The sequence below is a fragment of the Centroberyx affinis genome, unplaced genomic scaffold (assembly GCF_046629955.1).
Source record: "Centroberyx affinis isolate AG114_WGS23_722 - 3 ecotype Tasmania unplaced genomic scaffold, CSIRO-AGI_Caff_v1 ptg000460l_1, whole genome shotgun sequence".
In the NCBI taxonomy this organism is placed as follows: Eukaryota; Metazoa; Chordata; class Actinopteri; order Beryciformes; family Berycidae; genus Centroberyx; species Centroberyx affinis.
In genome coordinates, this window is record NW_027279120.1 from 234,756 (window position 1) to 253,152 (window position 18,397).

General features: G+C 42.2%; 1 protein-coding gene across 1 annotated transcript in view; it reads right to left on the minus strand.

Moving 5' to 3' along the window:
- The window catches only part of LOC139642323 (ankyrin repeat and sterile alpha motif domain-containing protein 1B-like), a gene marked incomplete at both ends in the record, with an annotated part of 35,238 nt that extends 22,867 nt beyond the window's left edge, over nt 1–12,371 (minus strand). The window contains 2 exons of the mRNA XM_071517115.1: nt 202–388; nt 12,235–12,371. Of these exons, the coding sequence (XP_071373216.1) occupies nt 202–388; nt 12,235–12,371 (324 nt within the window). The remainder of the gene's footprint in view (nt 1–201; nt 389–12,234) is intronic.
- Nucleotides 12,372–18,397: the final 6,026 nt, after the last annotated feature.

Consider the following 18,397-nt stretch of genomic DNA (forward strand, 5'->3'; position numbering starts at 1 on the left):
AGGGAACTGAGAACTGGGAGCGAGAAGACATTAAGTTTGCAGTTTTTTTCAGTTTTCACTATGAAGGAGATACTTGTCTTTTGTCTTGCCCCCCTCCACAGGGAGGTCAGAGGTCATGCTTGCTGTGACATGAGTTTGAACCGGGCCTTCTGATTGAGTGACAGTCTCCAACAAGAGTGTATCGCTAGGATGACGGGTTACCTGTGAGCTGACAGTCGTCGTTGGAGCCTGCAGAGTCCTCCTGGTTGGGGCTGAGGGGGGGGCTGGCAGGGGGGCTGGTGCTGAAGCTGGCGTAGCCCAGGGACGAGCTCACCTCGCTGGGCTCGCAGCTGTGGTTCACCGGCCTCTGGACGTCCAGGGACGAGGACAGGGAGGTGCGCTGCTTGGGCTGAAAGAAGAGGAGGAAGACGGTTAGAGAGATGAGAATTGTGCTGAATTTGTCTCTACGGTGTCTTATTTTGATTTTGATTTATTACCTTTTGGAGCACCTACACAAAAGATTTTACTTTGTTCTCTTGTTGTTTTATGTGATTTTAGCTGCATTTAATACATGCTTTTACTTTGCATTTCAAAGTCAAAGTTTAGACAGCCTTCAAAAGTGTTTTGCAGACATCAAATGTTTGGTGTCGGAAAACTTTCTCCAGCTCAGTGACAATAAATCTGAGATTTTCTTATTTGGCTTCCAATCTGAAATAGCCCAAATCAAGAATAACCTTTGTCACCTGCCTGCCAATTTAAAGCATACAGTGAGAAACAGTGAGTAGTTTTGCAAGTCAAGTTAAGAAAGTCATCCATTCCTATTTTTATCAACTAAGAAACATATCCAAAAGAAAGTTATTTGCAGCAACTGGATTACTGCAACTCCTCATAAACGTCTCAGCAGGCAGAAGTCTATTCATCATCTCTAACTTGTGCAGCAGCGAGGCTTTTAGCCTAGACTAAGAAATATGATCACATCATCTCACTCTTAGCCTCTTAACACTGGCTACCTGCCAGTTTTAGAATTCATCTTAAGATTTTACGGATTACTTTCAAGGCAAACCTGGGTCTAGCTCCTGAATACATCATTGACCTTTTAACGATGTCTGAGCCAAAGCGCAGCCTGAGATCCTCAGGCAAGGCTGTTTTAGCTCTCCCAAAGTCAAGATTAAAATTCAAGGCCAATTGTGCTTTTTGCTACTAGGGACCAAGACTCTGGAAAGAACTGCCTGAGGAGATCAGGCTTTTAAATCACTTCTTAAATCAACTTTTTCAGGGTCAGGGCTTTTATCTAATTGATTTTATTGTGTTAATTATGCCCACTGTTATAATTCTTATTATCATTTAAGAATTCTTTTCAATGTTGTTTTATAATCGCTGGTATTCATTTATACTTTTTTTAAACAATTTTTAATCCATATACAGTATATTTTCTGGATGTGAAGAACTTTGTTTTTGAAAAGTGAAAAGTATTATTATTGTTAATTCCCTTTTATTTAACTTGGACTGTGTTTTGATTTCATACATTCTCTTACATTACTCTTCCTGTTAGGTGACTTACATTGTTGTATGTTGGTCTGAAACTTTTATGTTTGTCGTCCAGTGGAGCGTCAAACTGCCTTGACGCGTCGTTACGAACTTGATTACATTTTGGGAGTGTCAATAGAGGACCAACGTGGCTGTTTGTTGTGCTTTCAGTTGCAAAGTGAAAGTGCCAATTCTTTGGTGTTGACGCCTACACCACGCACCATAAAAGTACTGAGGTGCATAAAATAAACAAGAAATCCTCTACATCACGTCATAAAAAATTCCATTATACAAACAAGTTTATGCTTACTACTGATTTAGTACTGCTAAATTCTGCAGTGGATTAGAGCATCTGGAGCAGGCAAAGGAAAGTTGTGTGTGTGTGTGTGTGTGTGTGTGTGTGTGTGTGTGTGTGTTTATATTCAGCAATGATTAGATGCTTATTCCATAATACACATAAAGTCTTATATAAGGATTCTCTCCACTTCCTCTTACATCACACACATGTCCAGGTGTCAGAAGTTATTGAGTATTAATGAGTCACACACACACACACACACACACAGATGTCAACATGGTTTATGTAATGTAAAACAGGGATATGCAAGTAAGAGAGACGGAGAGAAAAAGATAGAGAGAAAGAGAGGTAGAAAGCATAAAGGCAGTGAGAGAGTGAGAGAGAAAGCGAGGGAGCAAAGGACTGAAACTGTAGACTGGCAGCCGGTAAACACATCTTACATAATCTTACATAATGAGGCATTAGCAGCGCTCAACAACCTGCTGCTACTCTTCACTACAGCCTGGGCAGTCAACACCCTGCTAGTGCCACTACATGTCTCTGGCTGGTGTGTGTGCGTGTGTGTGTGTGCGTGTGTCTGTGTGTGTGTGTGTGTGTGTGTGTGTGTGTGCGCGTGTGACCACAGAGGATTCAGATAAGTGGATCGATCCAGTGGTCCTGAAATGTTGAGGGGCAGCGACATGACAGGGAAACCTTCAGAAGACCTTCACTTACTTCTGCTGAGCCCAGTGCACTTGCACTTAGACTCAGAAAAAAGATGAACCATGAGAGGGAGAGGAAATGGAAAGAAATGAGAGGAGGGAAAGAGGAGAAACCCATTTTCCCTGCATGGTGCACTCAAATTAGGCTGTGAGGACTCTTCACATCCACTGAACTGAATTGAGATGAGGAGCAACAAAAAAGCAGAAAAACAGGTAGAACAAGTGGACGGCATGAGGTATGAAAAGAGTAACAGGATAGAACAGAGAATAGGGTGAGGACAAACCAAAGAGAAGGAAGGAAGGAAGCAAGGAAGGAAGGATGGAAGGAAGTAAAAAATCATAAGGAGGAGAGGAAGGCGGTTAGACAAGAAAGCAAGCAAGGAAGAAATAGATGAAGGAAGGGAGGACACAAGTACAGTAGGGCAAAAATGAAGGATGGAGGGATGTAGGCATAGGAAGGAAGGAAGGAAGCAGGTAAGCATTAAAATAAAGGAAGGAAAGAGGAAATGGAGGGAAGAAGGGATTAAGAAAGGAAGGAAGAAATGGAGGGAGAGAGGACGGGAGAAAGCCAGGCTGTACAGCAAGATTTCCTTCATCTGCCTTTCATCATTAACTAGAAGATGGCATTAACAATTCCATTAAAGGGAAATTTCACCCTAAATCACTGTAACACTGTTTATGTTTTGTCAGCTATATAATACAACAACGTCAGGTTTTGGTGTCAGTCCCTCAGAATCAAAGACAATCATAAAGCTAAAACCATCATAGAAGAGGCAGAGAGACCAGTTTCTCCACTGACAGTAACCTCAATAGACCAGAATGCAATGCAGCCACAAGACATGAGATCTACTTTTGTCAGTGGAGAGTTGGCCAGTGGGGACGAGCTGCGGCATCAGCAGCCCACTGAGACATGGGAAGTTTTAGGGACCAATACATCAACCACACAACAACAGACAGCCTGGGAAGCCAATGGGGAATAAGGCGATGATGCATGAGACCAATGGGGAATCATGTGAGTGGGCAGGGAGGGACATTATTAAGCAAACTAGCTGCTTTCAATTACATTTACCTCATTTACAGTGTGCTGAGCTAAAGCCAAACAAAACAACTGCATTCAAATAAATGCAACACATACACACACACGCACACACAAACCGTTTGATTGACATTCCTGACCCCTAACACTGACTAACACTAAACAGTAAATTCCTGAACCATTAGAAGCCAAGCCCACATGCAGGTATACACACACAACCACACACACACAACCACACACACACTTGATGATTCCTAGGTGACTCCAGTTCTTTATCCAATTAATCTTCCAGCAAAGTGTGCGTGCACGCCTCTGCGCATAAATAGAACAGATAATGAACAGTGATTATCTCAGTTTTGTTTGGCACACACACACACACACACACACACACACACAAAGAATGAAAGCATTATAACATGTAGTGTTTACTTTGCCGCGAGCTTAACAAGTAACAAAGAGGAGACATGAAATAAATGAGATGAAACAGCAATCAGCCCAGAATGATGGGACTGCTGTGGCGTGACTGTGTGTCGGTTATTTCAAAGTGGGACTTTGAGTGTGTGTGTGTGCGTGTGGGTGTCTCAGAAGTCTTACTTTGCAAGCCATCTAACGCTTAATGAGTTTAATGGCAACTTCAACTTCTTCTATTAATCGTTTGAGACTCCCTTTATTCCATCACTTATCTCTTCCTTGTCTCTCTATTTGACGTCCCTTTCTCCCTAACAGCTAGAGGTGTCTAGTCTCTGGACTCCTTATTAGGAGCTGGCACACATGCATATAAACACATACACACACACACACACACGCACACACATACATGCACACATATACACACACAAAGCTCTGGTTGAGGCTTAGCGTTGACAATGCAAGCGGGCAGCAAGGAAAACTAATGAACATGTCATGGCTGATCAGAAGAGGATTAATGAGTACACACACACACACACACACACACACACACAACATCTGACTGAACTACAGATGAAAAACACTCTTTCCCACCTGCAAAAGCATCCCTCAGGGAAAAAGTGTGGTTTAACACTTCATTAATATGCCTGTGTGTATACAGTGTGTGTGTGCTGATAAATGACACGCCTATTTGCTAAAAATGTAATTCGTCACCTGAGACGAGGCGAGACGTGCATTTGCAGTTTACGTTTGCTTGCACACATTCACACACGTTCATTGGTGTGCGAGGCTGAGGAAGTATGTGCTAATTTATGAATAACGCAATAATTAATTATCATATAATTATCATAATTACCAGATCAGGTAGGGCTGGGGGGTGGGGGTGTTCAGTATTGATGAATGAAGCTGAAACAGCAGCAGAATTCTCTATGCAAACTCCAACTAGCAATGTTAGAAAAAAACACATAATGTATGTTAATGGCACCAAAAGGGGGGGATATGAATTCAAATGGTGGCATTTCCATTATGGCCCTTTCCTGGCTGACTAATCAGCTATTTAACATGGGGATGGGATGGGAGGGTAATTATCGTAATGGTTCTAGTTTATATCTGAGTGTGTAGCACTGATGGAGCAACTTCTCTCCTGTTGACAGTGGCTCAGAATTAATGATCCAAGTGTGAAACACGTCTTTTTGTAGTTTATTTCTTTCCCGTTCTCGCTCTTTTTGTCTGTCTCTCCGTCTCCTTCTCATCCACAGAAGAAGATTCACAAACTCAGATGGCAAAAAGCACAGAAAAAAGAGCAGACAACACATGGGGAAAAAAAGGAACAAGAGAAGGGAAAATAAAAGAAATAAACATCCCCTCCCTCTTTCCCACATCTAAAACCGACTCGGTTATGACTCTATTATTCTACTATTCAGCTGCAGATTTTGTATTCCCACTTTCTTCTGACAGATTTTGGCTTTCTGTTATTCTCCTCTTTCGTTTGCTCCCTCTGTTTCTCTTGATGATCAAGCGTCCTCTTTCCTATTCTCCTCCAGCAACATTCACACAAGGTCTCTCTCTCTGCTGGGCCTGTCAGGAGCTCATGCACTCTGAGACACAATATCAACAACATTAACATATATAGTGTCCCCTCTTGCTGTCTCACACACTCTCTCCCTTTCTCTCTCTCACACACGCACACATACAGGGTTAAGATGATGACAAGAAATGACGATGAAGTGAGAAATGGGAAGAATACAGAGCCAGGGTGTAGCAGAGGATATAAAATTAGGAGGAAAAGTGCTGAATAGGAGATCAAGAGATGAAGAATATGGCAGACTGTTTAACAAGTGTCAGAAATGTGAAGTGTCAAAAATGCAACAGCAAGGCAGAGAAAAAGAAGTAAAGAGAGGGTGTGTGTGACTGAGATGAAAAGAAAGGTGTGAGGAAAGGAACACAAAGGCAATCTGCAGTTCAATGCCACACTCATTGTATCATATTAGGTGCTATATGTAACATTTTACACATAAATATATCACTGGCACTGTAACTGTGATACCTTAGTAGAATTACCAGGAACAAATGAGACCATGGTCAAGACTATTAGCAGCCTCTTTAGCATTTAGCATTAGCTTGAGTCTGTTCAGTTGTACGACTCACATCCCTTTGACTGGGAAAGCAAATCTTTTTAATAACCACACACACAAACTCACACACACACACATGTGGGTCTAGGTTGTCCCAGCAACTTTATAATGTTAAGGTACATTGCAGTAAGCCTCCAGCTATGATGAGAGGAATGAGCTGACCGGGGTAAGGGGAAGCAAATTGATCTTTTTTCCGTCACCATATGCTCTCTCTCTCTCTATCCGTTTCTCTCTCTCTCTCTCTCTCTCTCTCTCTGCTACCTGCTACCCTCCTTTTCTCGCCACCCTCTCCACAGCCAAACAAAACACCTGTAATGATTGTTTATTGATTGCATGTGTGTGTTTGTGTGTTCTCAGCACAGCCTACAGTATATCCTCCATATAGAACTGCAAAGAACGCAGAGGCATAGGAGCGCAATCAAAACTCGCACACACACGTACACACACATGTAAAGTCACACAGATCAGACACAATTTGCTGGAAGATTAACTGAATGGAGCTCCACTGTCACACAGGGATCATAAAGTGTCTGTGTGTGTAATCACAGCCTCAGTGGCTAATTGATTGAGTATGAACAGATTAATGAGCTCTAAATACCAAACTGATCAGAGCTCTGAGCCTGTGTGTGTGTATGTGTGTGTGTGTGTGTAATTTATTAAAGTTGCTACATGTAGTATTTTTAAACATTAATATATCATTGTCAAATTAACTGTGATGATTAATTGAGATGATTAGTAGCCTCTATCTCATAGTATTTTTAGTGCTAGTGTTTCCGAACACATTTCAATTCCATTGCTTAGAGGATGTTGCTTCTTCAGTAAGAGGTTTTCTATTTTGCTTTACTGAAGAAGATAGATGTGTTGGAAGTGATGTTTTTCCGTCTGCTTTGCACTCTTTCCTCTGTCTGCCATTGCAAGAAACTCTTTAGCTCTGTTTGCACTGGAAGAACAGCGGCCTTAAAGCAATCCAGCAGATTTCCTGCAAAATCCAGTCCAAGGCACACAATGTAAAATGCTGTAGAGACTGGTAGAGGCTGCCAATCTTCTCAGTGATGGTCTTGTTTGTTTACGGTAATTATACTCATGTCTCAAATTTAATGTGGTAATGATTTATTGAGGTTATAATGCTACACGTCTCACCTTTATATTCATTAGTTCTGTACTGGTAAAATAGAATCATCTGTTCACCAGGGAAAACACACTGAACATGAAGCTAAACCTTTCTTTATCAAGGAATGACTGACTGAGCATAAAACTCTTTTTCAGCAACTCCCTGCTTCACATTCACACAGTCCCAGTTCAGCCACAGTCTGCTCCACTGGACCAATTACAGGCTAAGTGCCTTGCTCAAGGGCATCTTGGGGGAGATGACAGCGCTACTCATTCACTCTCCTCGGGCAGATTTTCCCACGGGGAATCGAACAGGCGACGTCCCGGTCACCAGCCTGCCTCTCTGGGCTAGAAGCTGCTGACAGTCGTGTTGCATCCAGTTAATCTGCCATCAGCACTTTGTATGTGTGTGTGTGTGTGTGTGTGAGTGCTTCTTAATAATCTCCCTCCCACACCTCTGCATCCTCTCAACCTCTGCATGGGAAACATATCTGTCATCTCCATGTCTCCATAGAGCAACAGAGACAAGTGAGCCTGCCTTATGTGCACTCCACTGTGACTGAGTGTGTGTGTGTATGTGTGTGTGTGTAGTGAGGTAATTGCTATTTCCGCTATCAGTTTGTCATTGTGTACGTTCTTGTATGTGTTCATACATATGCAGGAATGTATCCATGTGTGACAGTATATTTATGTGTGTGTGTGTGTGTGTGTGTGTGTGTCTGGCCCTGCTATGCCACACCGTCACACTTGAAGAAACAACGACAAATAGACAAGCTGTTCCCCATTACTGAGCCACACACTCACACACATATACACACACACCATGTAAAAAATATACTCACGTATGTGCAATGAATGCGCACAAATATAGATACATGTGATAAGACACCAATCCAAATGGGACAGCACACACACATATGGCACAATGTCAGATAGGTGAGTGAGTAAGTAAGTGTGTGTGTGTGTGTGTGTGTGTGTGTGTGTGTGTGTATGCAGGCGTGTTTTATGTTACCATGTGATTGTCTGAGATACCAGCTTTAGACCTTGTGAACACAAACACGAGTTCTGTCATGTGTTCAGTACAGCAAGGAATCTCTAGGCATGTAAGGGTGGTTATAATTTACTGATAAGACGCGCACACACACACACACACACACACACACACACACACACACACACACACACACAAGCAGCAAAGTAGGACATGGAGCCAGCGGGTGCTACACTGATAACCCCATGATACAGCTGGCTTACACACAGACTATCTCTGTCCTCCTTGCAGTTCCTCTCTCTGTATCCTTTCATCTATTAGATTATTCACTCCATTCCCTCTCTCTGTTTCTCACATCCCATCTGCCCATGAGTGTGATCAAGAGCTTGTGCAGATCTAACATGTCCAGATGACAGTTTGGACAAGAAACAAGGGATAAAGAAATTTAAAAAAAAAAGACACCCAAACATCTAAGCCCATGGACTTCAGTCAACATAACTGCTGTGATCTTTTCACGCTTTTACAAAATGATCACATGCGTTTTTTTATCAGCCACTGGCTTGTGGTCAATACTGCTGTGGTGCTGGTGGCACATGAGCTGAATAATTTCTTTTAAAGCCTGATTTAAATTGAAAAAATTGACTCGGAGCACATTTTTATTTACAGCAACAGCCGAGGGGATCCTGGTCGCAGGGGAACAGGGGGTTAGATACTGCAAAAAATGTCCGTCTTAACAAGGCACTGAGTCTCATTTTCAGTCTTCAAATCTTGAAACAAATGAAAAGTTCTGCCAGTGGGATAATTCTACTTGTTCCAATGCAGTTTTACTTATTTCAGGATTTTTATAGAAGCAAGTCAGCATCTGCAAACAAGGAATAAGGCAGATCGTGTCACTAGTGTTAAGAAAAAGATTTTCTCACTTGCTACAAGAAAAATAAGATTTTTAGTCTCAATTCTAGACTAAATGATAAATGTAAGGCAGATATGTTTTGCCGCCATGTACGCATCAACACTCACACTCTCCTCCTAGTCTCCTGCTCTAGTACTGCTGGCTACAAATTTGAAAGAAAGAAAGAGCAACGCTTCATTCATTCCATATTAAAAAGACTGATAGAAAAGACAAAAAAACCTTCTGTCAGTGTGACACTATAAAGACATGTAGTAGAATATCAGTTGACTAAGGCACAAATGGGAGACATTGTGAGTCACCTGCCATTCAATGTCACTGTCACCATGTGCAGTAGTGTTGAATAAAGCAGTAATGCCAAAAATATGAATGGCAATACAAAAATAGTTGAATGACATGATACACATACATACACATGAGAGTAGGAGTTCCCAAGCTTTTTCATATCAAGGACCTCCAAATACTGTAGATCCGCATTAGACCACAAACCAATGATAAGACTGTGTCCAAAGGAACCCCATCTGACAATATTTGTGTTGTTGGATATGATTTAGTATAGAATTATATAACTGTTTGTAAGTTGTAGAGGTGGCAGTGAACCCTCTGGTCAAAACAGGCATCCTTATACATTCTATCACTGTGTTAACTTCTAAGGAGTGATACAATGGTGAAATTGAATTCCTCATTTTGCTGAAGACCCGACTGGAAGCCTCTCCAGGACCCATGGAGGTTCCTGGGACCCCACTTTGGAAACCAGTGTAGTGAAAACAGGAAGGACCAAAGCACGAGACCAGGCTAAGTCTTTACACTTTCACTGCAATATACATTCTCCATTTGTCAAATTCAAAGCCTGATCCACCGCAACTGGAGTGCGTGCTTATGTGTGTGTGTGTGTGTGTCAGCCCGAGCATACTGCATACAGCGTGTACTGATGAAATAGCCAGCGGGGGCACTAAAATGAAATGAAATGAATTCTGGAGAATTAATTAGGCACTATAAAATTGAACTCTCGTGCTCCTTGATTATGTGTGCTTCAAGCCGGGAGGAGGCCCGCTGGGCACCGTACGCGGTCTCTGCACCCACATTAGTTAACATACAAAAGATAGGCCGGTGATGAGGGGAGGTGACAGGAGAGGAGGTGAGGAAAGGAGGCAAGGAGAGGAAACGAGGGAGGTGAATTCAAAGAGGAGATGAGGAAGGAGGGCATGGAAAGGATTATGCAGAGAGTTAAGGGAAGGACAGGAGGAGAAGACGTGAGGAGAAATGATGAGGAGAGGGGGCAAGGACATGAATAGAGGCGATGAGGAGAGGAAGCAAGGAAAGGAGATGAGGGAAGGAGGTAAAAATAGGAGATGAAGGGAGGAGATGGACAGAAGCAAGAAAGGGAGATAAGTAGAAGCAAGAAGGGAAGGAGGAAATGAAAGCAAATAAATAAAGTGATGAAGTTCTAGTTAATGCTGTTTGTGTTCTGAGGATTTAGATGTGCATTGATACACTGCAAAAATGTCCAACCAAACAAGCCATTTGGTCTCATATTCAGGCTAAAAGTGTTATTTTTCTTAATACAAGTGAAAGATTCTGTCAATGAAGTGGGGTAACTCCACTTGTTCTCAATGCAGTTTCACTTGCTTGTGTCAATATCTCGAAACAAGACAGAATAAGGCAGATCACTCCACTAGTATCAACAAAATGATAAATGATTAATTCAAGAAAATTTAGGAATCAAGTCTGTGAGTGAAATATCTCACCCTACTAGTAGATCTTTTCACTTGTTTTAAGAAACAAAAGATTTTTTGATTCAACAGTAGACTAAACATCTTGTAAAGGAGGATATTTTTTGCAGTGTATAGACTGAAATACTGTCGCACATCCTCCGCCGCCTGAGAAAACAACTGCCTTTAATTATCGTGGTGTTAAATGTTCGCGCTGCACTGGTGTGTCTGATACTATCAACCCAATAACAGAGAGCTGAGAGAACAGAATTAATGTCAACTCAGTAATTAGGTTGAATTATTGTTGCATTTCAATTGTTGAAGGCTGATTTGTAATTATTCACAATCAACATCATCCTATTTATCAGTTCAGTTGTTGTGCATCTACTTTGACGATGTAACAAGACAATGAAGTTTAAGTTTTTATGTGTTTCAGATGTACAGAACAGGGTTAGACTGAAGGCTGATATTGGCTTATTGGCTTTTATTACAAATTGGATCATCCAGTCAGTGTCTTCCTCCTCCAATACGATGGATATGACAGTTAGTTTGATTACATATTTATTGCATAATTAATCAATACTACAATACTACTACACTGGTTGTCTATGGAAAGCCCTTAACCTGAATTGATTATAATGTGACATTTTGATCCAATTGCACACAAACATGCATGAATATGCTTTAAGTAGTAGTAGTAGTAATAATAGTAGTAGTAGCATCAGCAGTAGTAATAGTAGTAGTAATAGTTGTAGTATCCTGGGTTTCAATGGAGAATTTTAGCTTTCCATAGTCTAAATTCTGTTTCAGAGGTTTTTCTATCAAGTCAATTTTATACTGAATATCGGCCTAAAGTGAAGGCTTTAAGCAGCTTCAATCCCAAAACATCTTAAACACACTATAACTGAGGAAACAGTCCTGTATCAACAGGCTTTTGTTATTGAAGTGTCAAGATTTTCCAACTTTTGCCATGTGGAAATATAAAGGACAAGGAGACACGGTCAAAGAAGAGTCACTCATGGTGGTTAAACAAGGCGTGTGTGTGTGTGTGTGTGTGTGTGTCTATGATAATGACTGTAAGAGCAACAGAAACAGCAAGAGACAGCAAGAGAGGGGGAGAAAGACGAAGACAGAGAGAGAGGGGGAGTGTGGAAGTGTGGATGAAACGAAAAGACTGACATAAAGGGTGTGTGTGTGTGTGTGTGTGTATCAAAGTGACAGAGAGAGACAGAGAAAGAGTGTGTGTGAGACAGAGAGAGAGATGTTTACCATAGCGTGTGGGTGCAAGTGTTTAAGCTACTTGTGGGTGGATACTCTGTGATGTTCAATAATGCATCAGGTGTCTCTGCTGCGCATTCATTTGCGTGTGTGCGTGAATGTGTGTGTGTGTGTGTGTGTGTGTGTGTGTGTGTGTGTGTGTGTGTGCTCACCTGTGGGCGGATGACTCTCTCGATGTTCTTCAGGGCCGTGTCGGGGGAGGGGGGTGAGCAGTCTGGAGTAGGACCCGTCGAACTGTTGCCATGGTTACCAAGCTCCCCCTCACTCACCGTTACATGGGGCGAGTGACCTTGGAGAGAGAGAGAGAGGGAGAGAGAGAAAGACAGAGAGAGAGAGAGAGAGAGATAAATATCCCTGCAGTACACACAAGGGGGGTATTTTTACTTTGAGTATTTGTTTTCCATTACTACCATAATCATTGTACACTACACTGAGCATAAAGAATTGCTGCATATTGCAAAAATATCCAGCTTAGCAAGTCATTTAATCAAGTATTGAGTCTTAAAATGTTATTTTTTCTTCAAACAAGTGAAAAAATCTGAGCCAATTTCAATGCAAATCAACTTGTTTCAAGAATTTCCTTGAATCAAATATAATTCTCTTGATACTAGTGGACCTGCCTTATTCTGCCTTTGCAGATATTGACACTTGTTTCTACAAAGTTCCCAGCAAAAATTTGGCAAAAATAAGATAAGCCTGAGCATGAAACTAAATGTCTTGTTAAGATGGATATTTATTGCAGTGCAATTGATTTTAGGTAAAAGTTACGATCCTTATTTATTAATTCCTCCTGTTAATTTCTCTGAGTAAATCCACTTCAGTTGAAGGGGAGATGAAGAAGAGCAGGCTTATAAGAAAATGAATAACTGTTAAGCAATTTTGGGTGAACTGAGGCGTGGAATAGAGGGTTCAACTGGACATCAGCATGGGACCCTGATGTGCTGTACAGTGTATTTCCACACAGCGCTCAGACGATAACATAGTTGTCGTAGCATGAGAGAGAAGTGAAGAAAGTGCGTTTCTTAACTCGACAAAGCCTTGGCAACAAGCACAGCAGGGAAATATGACGGCTGCCCTGCGCAGTGTGCTGTCGATCTCACTCATTAACGCACACACACACACACACAGATGCACGCACACACGCACTTTCATACGCCTGAGTGCAGACTCAAGTGTCAGAGCCGATTTCCCCGCCGTATGATCATTTAGCAGAGGGGAGGAAAAAACACCAGAAGAAAAGAAGAAGGGAAGAAAGGAGAGGGAAGTGCTGAAGAGGCCCGAATTAAATTTCAGACTAAAAAAAAACATCTGTCTCAATCAATGATTAGAGACACAAACACAGACCTACACACACATTTCCCAAAACACTGCAATGTCAGTGAAGCTGACACACACACACACACACACACACATATATACCAGTAGCTTTCTGGCAGCTGCCACCTGCCTACATGGATCCTATCAGACACTAGAACATCGTCCAATTATGCTGTGAGACTCAGCCAGGCCTCGGCTACCTTTCTGCACACACACACACACACTCTGGCTGACATCTCCATCTACAGTAATGGGAGACTCATATAGGTGCTGTGCAGGATGCAGTATATGACTGGTTCATGGGGGAAGGGGGGTGGGGGTGATTCAGTCCAGCGAAAATGTAAAGACTGATCCTTATTTCAACATCATCAAGACGGAGGTTCAGGTCAGAGACATTTCATGCTTTCTTGACCAGTATAATAAAATAAAGCATGTAAAACTACATATTACTGAGGAAATTTAACTTTTCCTATGAATGAGAGTGGAGGTCCAACTCAGAAGCAAGGGGAAAGAAATTAGCATTTTAGTGTTTTTTTATGACTAGTAGTTTTTATCATTTTCCACAAAAAATAGTAAGCAGAACAAACAGTAAAGACAACAGAGGCTGGACACAAAAACAAAGCCACACACAAATTCTGATTCATGGGCGTCCAATTTGGAGTAATCATTGACTCAAGTCGTGCTTGACTGACATGACATTGTTCACAACTCTCCTAATGACTTTGTTCGATCGTCAGTTCACGAGCCGCTGGTGGGTCATTACGTCCGGCTTGCTAAAAAGACAAGTGGACAATGAATGAATTGCTCACGTGTCACATTGCTGATTCAGTCTTGCTGGTGTCACGGCTGGTGGAAGACTTGCCTCTTCTCTACAGCTCTCCCCTCCTTCATTAAGGAGCCATCTATGCTTTGTGTAGCCAAGATACAGTTTGTGTCACCTACGTGGATTTGGCAGGAATCTACTGGTTTGCTTTATGGCACAAAAGAGGAAGAGGGTGCTGTTCTTCCAGAGCAAACAGAGATAAAGCTTTCAGAGTTTCTTGCAACGACATAGTGGAAGGAGTGAAAGGCTAATAGAAAATCACTTCCAAGATGTTTATCCTCTTCAATAAAGCAAAAGAGATGCTACACATAGCACCTTAAAAGAGCCACCACTAACAATACAGTCTAGATCGTTCGCTATCACAACAGCTATCACAACTACAAAAAAGCCCAAAAAATAGTCAATTAAAACACAATTTTGCAGTAATCCTCTTCAGCAAAGGTGCACAGATCCCTGCAGTACTGCAACAATTTCTTCTGGTTCAGTTTCTGCAGGGGCTTAAAACAAATTCACACAGATTTCTTACAGTTGAATCATGAAGGTAAAGCTGAAAGTGTCTGTCACGGCATTAAGATTTGCTGCCATGATCTTCCCTCTGTTTTATTTTGAATTTCAACAGTCTGGGCTGCAGACTCAGAAACACACACACACACACGCACACACACATGCGTTGATAGCTGTGAGAGCGTGCTGTGAAGCTGCGTCGCTCACCCTAAGGGACTAGTGTGTGTGTGTGTGTGTGTGTGTGTGTGTGTGTGTGTGTGTGTGTGTGTGCGTGTGCGTGTGTATATATATGGGCAAACAGACAGAAGTACTCACTAGTTTTCACTCAATAGTAACCTTGGGGTTGTGCAAGCACACACCAGCAGAAACACACACACACACACACACACCATGAAGAGATGCCTGGAGCTGGATCAATGATTAAATGTGGGTGCATAGAGATAAAATAAATAATACTGTGAAAAAAATAGAGTAGAGAGAGAGAGAGAGAGAGAGAGAGAGAGAAGGATGTAACGGAGGTCTATATATAGATGGAGATTGAGGTGTTCTCCTGTTGAGTAAATAAGCCTGTCAACACTGAGGCTTTGATGATGGATGTGAGATGTGTCTATGCTTCTGTGCATGTGTGTGTATGTGTATGTGTGTGTGTGTGTGTGTGTGTGTGCGCAAGCATGCAAACGTGACTGTGGTTTCGTCTTCTTCAGATCTGCCTTCGGCTCACTCCTGGGAAAGCGTTTCGGTCCTGCTTGCCACGGGTTATATACATGTTTGTGTGTGAGTGTGAAAGATGCATAAAGCATGTGAGTGTAGATGTTTGCGTAGGAGCCTGCGACTGTTTACATCCATATGTTCATGTTCATGTGTGTGTGTGTGTATGTCTGCTCTGTGTGAGAACACACTGGGGACAACCTCAGGGAAAATGAAACAGGCTTTCACAAGTTTCACAAGGATTCACACGTTCTCTGCATGTCATCACTCTATGAGAGAGAGAGAGAGAGAGAGAGAGAGAGAGAGAGAGAGAGAGAGAGAGAGAGAGAGAGAGAGAGAGTGTGTGTGTGTGTGTGGTACAAAGCCTGGATTTACACAAATGTGTCTCTGTCCATATCCAAGGCCAGCTGCACGGCTTGTTAATGCAGGCATGCAGCACAGTGTGTACTGCAGGGATATTTATCTCTCTCTCTCTCTTTCTCTCTCCTTCTCTCTCTCTCTCTCTCTCTCTCTGCAAGTGAATGCATGGTGTGAGTGAGCGAGCAAATAAGCTGTCTCTCTCGTTCTTGCCGAACAAGACAAAAACTGTCAATTTCAGATGTGTGTTCTTCATGCTGTCAGTTCTGCTTCTGTACCACTTTGACAAGTAGCACACACACACACGCGCACTACATGTCTGTGTATGGGTGTGTATGTGTGTGTGTGCCTGCAGCTACACTCACATGTCCTCGCTTTCTATGCCAAATTAGCCAAATACAGATGAGATCTCAAGCCCTGTCTATGGTTCAACCAATTACTGAGTAACGTTTGAATAATAATATATCTATGAGCTTGAAGAATTTGAGTTAAAATGATCAAATGTCCTCATAAGGATAGGAAGATGAGGAAAATCTTTCAAATGGCTATTTTAGGGTTAGGAGTTCGGTTTCGGGTTAAGATTAGAATTAGGATTAGGTTTAGGAATGAATGCAGTTAATTAAGGTCCTCACAGGCATAGTAATTCAAACAAGTGTGTGTGTGTGTGTGTGTGTGTGTGTGTGTGTGTGTGTGTGCATCCCATTCTAAACACCGATTTCACTTTGACTGTCAAGGAGTTTAGTCTATTGCCTCTCTCTCGACAAGTCAATGGGCCTAAACCCTTTTAATGGCAAAGCCCTGGAGTTACTACTTGCTGCCATTACCCACTCTTAGCCTCCAGCGCCCACCAAAGTGGGATAAATGGGGCGAGACATGGCAACATCATGGCTTTACCCACAGGGGGGAACTGGGGGAGAAAGTTAATAAGGGAGGGAGAGTAAGAGACTAAAAGGCTAAGGCCCTTAATGATAAAACTCACCCGTAACAGTGTTGCGGTGCACAAAACCGGTGGCTGGGTCATTTGAACTTATTCATATATTTAGCCGGGCTGTGATTACTGTGACGGCCCTACATCACCGCTGCCTCATTCTCAGCGATAGTCCAGGTAGCAGTCAATGAAAATCAACATGGTGATTAAGCGTTACATATTTAACAGGCACCCTGATTACCCAGCCTGTGTGCAAGTTCAGTGGATGGCAGACTAGATGTGCCAGAAAGGCAGAGAGAGACCAAGTTGTCTCCTGCAAAACTCCAGACTTTAAGGCCCCTGGAAACCTAGTCTCAAATATTGTTTTTTTTTATATAATATCACAGCTGACCATCACATTAAGTATCCCTCCAAATATGAGTTAAAAAAACGTTCACAACTATTATAAAACAGAGCTCAAAAACAGCCAATCTGCTGCTCAGATCATTTCTCAGGACTGTGGGGGCGTGGTCAGATCACGTTCGATCTACCTGTCAGTATTCCGAGCAACGTCACGCAAACCACCAAATTGTATATAAATCCTTCATACTGTTTTTAATTGGTTCAAAAGATTCAAATAAACATTTCAGCGTATACAACAAAGTAAATAATACACAATGTAGAATGAAGCAAGGGAGACTTTCACATTAACTACAACTGTTTTAATAAGGTTAAAGTCCTTCAGGTGTTCCAGTGAGCTGGAGGTCTGCCCGCCCGTCCCCACGACACTTTTTTTTTTAAAGATTTATTTTGGCATTTTCTGCTTTATTTGAGAGATATAGTGAGAGAGAGAGACAGGAAGGTATGGGAGAGAGAGCGGGGGGAGGACATGCAGCAAAGGACCACGGGTCGGATTCGAACCCGGGTCGCTGCGGGAAGGCCTGAGCCAAATGGTACGCGCCCTACTTGGTGAGCCACCAGGGCACCCCGTCCCCACAACACTTTGTCCCAAGCTCTCCCATAAGTCTGCATGCAACTAATTCACTGCATATTTTGCCACACAATAGGCTGGTCTCACAGCTTGCCACACAAGGACTGAACAATGTAATGCCATTTAAGCCATTTATTTTCACAAAAATATTTAATAGCAGTAAGCCCACAAATAAGCTGTAGCCAACATGTGATATACTGTATGTATGTATATATACGTGCATATATATATGTGTGATACAAATATTCTAAAACAAGATGCTGCTGTGTGTAAAGCAATGAAACTCAGCAATTTGTTGGCATGCCAAGGAACTTGACGTAATGTAGAGTAGGAGGAAAGGCTGGCCACACCAGTTGACTTCATCCTTCTTCTGACAGCAATACGCAATTTGACTGTAAGACAAAAGCAGAGGGAGGGAAAGGAGACAGCTTAGACACCAAAAACATGACCTGCACTTTTCACATATTTGATCAGAATTACTTTACTTCTAGCTGTGCAATGAGTGAGCCACTTAGAGTACTGCAGATGGAGCGCAACACAAGCTGAACAGTTCAAAGAAGGCTTCACCCGCTGAAGAACTTGATGTAATGTAGAGTAGGAGGAAAGGCTGGCCAGTAGGGTCTAATCTTTCTTTGATCCTTTTTCTGACAGCAGTGCAAGTCTCTAGGACAAAAGCAGATGGAGGAAGGGAGGGAAGACATTCCTGAG